General features: G+C 65.1%; 1 protein-coding gene across 1 annotated transcript in view; it reads left to right on the forward strand.

Annotated features, from left to right (window-relative positions):
• Window positions 1–2,230, forward strand: part of TRAPPC9 (trafficking protein particle complex 9) — a 133,557-nt gene that overhangs the window by 122,783 nt on the left and 8,544 nt on the right. The window contains exons 20-21 of the mRNA XM_012722892.1: window positions 1,298–1,455; window positions 1,685–1,793. Coding sequence (XP_012578346.1) covers window positions 1,298–1,455; window positions 1,685–1,793 — 267 coding nt within the window. The remainder of the gene's footprint in view (window positions 1–1,297; window positions 1,456–1,684; window positions 1,794–2,230) is intronic.

Here is a 2,230-nt window from a genome sequence, read left to right on the forward strand (position 1 = left end):
AGGGTGTGGACACCCCTCTGGGTCCAGCCAGGAGGTGGCAGGTCCAGGGGTCCCAGGGTGTGGTCAGCGAGGCACTCCCCAGGGCTGGTCCCCAGGCGGGGTGAGGTGCTCGGGTCCCCCTCCCCCCCGGCCTGCGCATGAGAGGGCATGAGCTCACACGCCCGGCGTCTGCAGCGGGTGCTGTGACCTGGAGGCGCCCGAGCCAGGGGGACTCGGGTCTGACAGGACTTGAGCGGAGGCCTGGGCCCTGCTGTGCACGCCCTGGAGCTGTCCAGAGTGAGGCAGGAGGCCGGTCTGCGTCAGCCTCAGCCGGAGTCCATGAGAGCCTGCGGAGGAGCCTGTGCTGGGACCCAGAAGAAGGTGCCACCCGCCAGTGGTGTCCCTTCAGGGCACAGACCCAGGCCGGAAGCCTGAGGGCGGGGGTGTGGCCCTGTTCTGCATATCCCATGGATGGGCGATGCCAGCCCCAGTAACGTCTCGCCTGGCTGTCGAGGGCGCAGCGGTCATCCCCACATGCCAGCCCGCCCCTGCCGGGATGACGTCCAGGGTCAGATCGCAGGAGCGCCGAAGGCTGGTGCAGGAGCGCGCGCCAGCGTCCCGGCTCCTGCCCGCCCGGCTCCCCGGGGCGGCGCCCTCTGTGCCCGGCTCGGCAGCGAGCACCCCGGTGTGAGGCGTGTGTCCCAGCCGGACTGACGAGTGCGGGGCAGGCTCCATGCAGGAGGTCCCACGGCACGGCCGTGCGGTGGCTCCCGCGGTGACTGCCTGCTGGCGACTCGGGCGTGGACAGGTGCCGCCCCGTGAACCTGAGCTCGGCAGATGGCAGACCAGAGACTGAATCGGCGAATAATTTCGTCAAGCATGTCAGTAATGTTTCCTCAATGTTTAGACTTTATTTTTAAACACGAGTCTCATCTGACACCGTCACGATAATAAAAATCTCCCCTTGGGCCCTGCGGCTAGTTGCCCAGCGCCAGAGGAAACTGTGGCTCTGGCTGCGGAAGGCTCCCGAGGTGCCCGCCTGGGCCTGGCCAGGGGCCTCCTCTCTTGCTGGGCCTCGAGAGCCTACGGAGCGATGCACAGTTCTGAAAGTGCAGCCTGGGAGGACAGATGGGCGCTTCCTTTGAGGGGCTGGGTCTCAGAGCAGGGTGCGCCCCGGCGGTGGCTTCCCAGCTCGGCAACATCTGCCTCCTGGGCCCTTGCTGCACTCGGGACTGGACCCCCCCACTGGCCACATGGGCGCCCAGCGCTGCCTCTCGGGGGATTAGCTGGGCTCTGAGGCCTGCAGCCGGCTCTTCAGCACCACGGAGAGCTCCGGGAGGTGGCCCAGGCTGACGGGCGTGCCCACGTCTGGCTCCAGGCGTCCTGTGGGGAGCTGATGGCATGCGATGCTGACAGTGACATGTGGGAGAGCAAGGTGCCAGGCCCGATGGCCTCGGTCCCTCCGCTCCTGGCTGGGTGAGCTTTCTTATTGATCCCTGGGACGGTGGCATTGACATGGAGAAGAGCTGTCCCCAGCCCCTTGGGCCCACGGAAACAGTGAGTCTTCAGCCGAGAAGATACACATTCAGCGCTCACCAGGGTCCTGCGCCCGAGGGGCGCTCTGAGGACGTTCTTTCTGGCAGGACTAATGGCAGGATCACTGTCGCCTGTGTCACCACCGTCAGCCCTCATGCCCAAATGCCAGGTCTGAGCCTGCAAGAGCCAGCTGCCGGCCACACCCCCAGCGTCCACCACAGTCCCTGCTGGCGCTGAGTCGGTGGCTGTGGGCTGAACGGGAGGGGGTGTACCGGCAGGTACGTGGCTTTATTAGCCAGCTGTAGAACTTTATGGCTCACGTCCGAAAGGAAATGAATACAGCGAATAGAGCGATGGGCCGCGGGACGGTTTCCAAAGCCCGGGGCCGCTGGCAGCTTCGCGGCACTCACACGCTCACGTGCTCCTCTCACTAATCCTCTCAGCCCCCCGCCCCCCGTGAGACCAGGCACTTCTGTCTGCGAGCACCGGGGTGCCAGCTGCCTCCCAAGCTTGGCGTGAGTTTTTTTAATTAGAGGGAATAATATGCCATAGTCTGAAGTCTTAATTTCCTAAAGGGAAAATGACCCCTGGGGAGAACCCGAGAGCAGGAAGCACAGAAACACACGCGGCCAGCCCAGATGTGCTGCTGCTCGGTCTGGAGCGCGGCTCTGACCGTGTCCAGCGTGCCTGGCCCTGGTGGGGACACACAGGGTCC

Source organism: Condylura cristata, unplaced genomic scaffold (genome assembly GCF_000260355.1).
Source record: "Condylura cristata isolate star-nosed mole 26May11 unplaced genomic scaffold, ConCri1.0 scaffold00009, whole genome shotgun sequence".
Taxonomy (NCBI): Eukaryota; Metazoa; Chordata; class Mammalia; order Eulipotyphla; family Talpidae; genus Condylura; species Condylura cristata.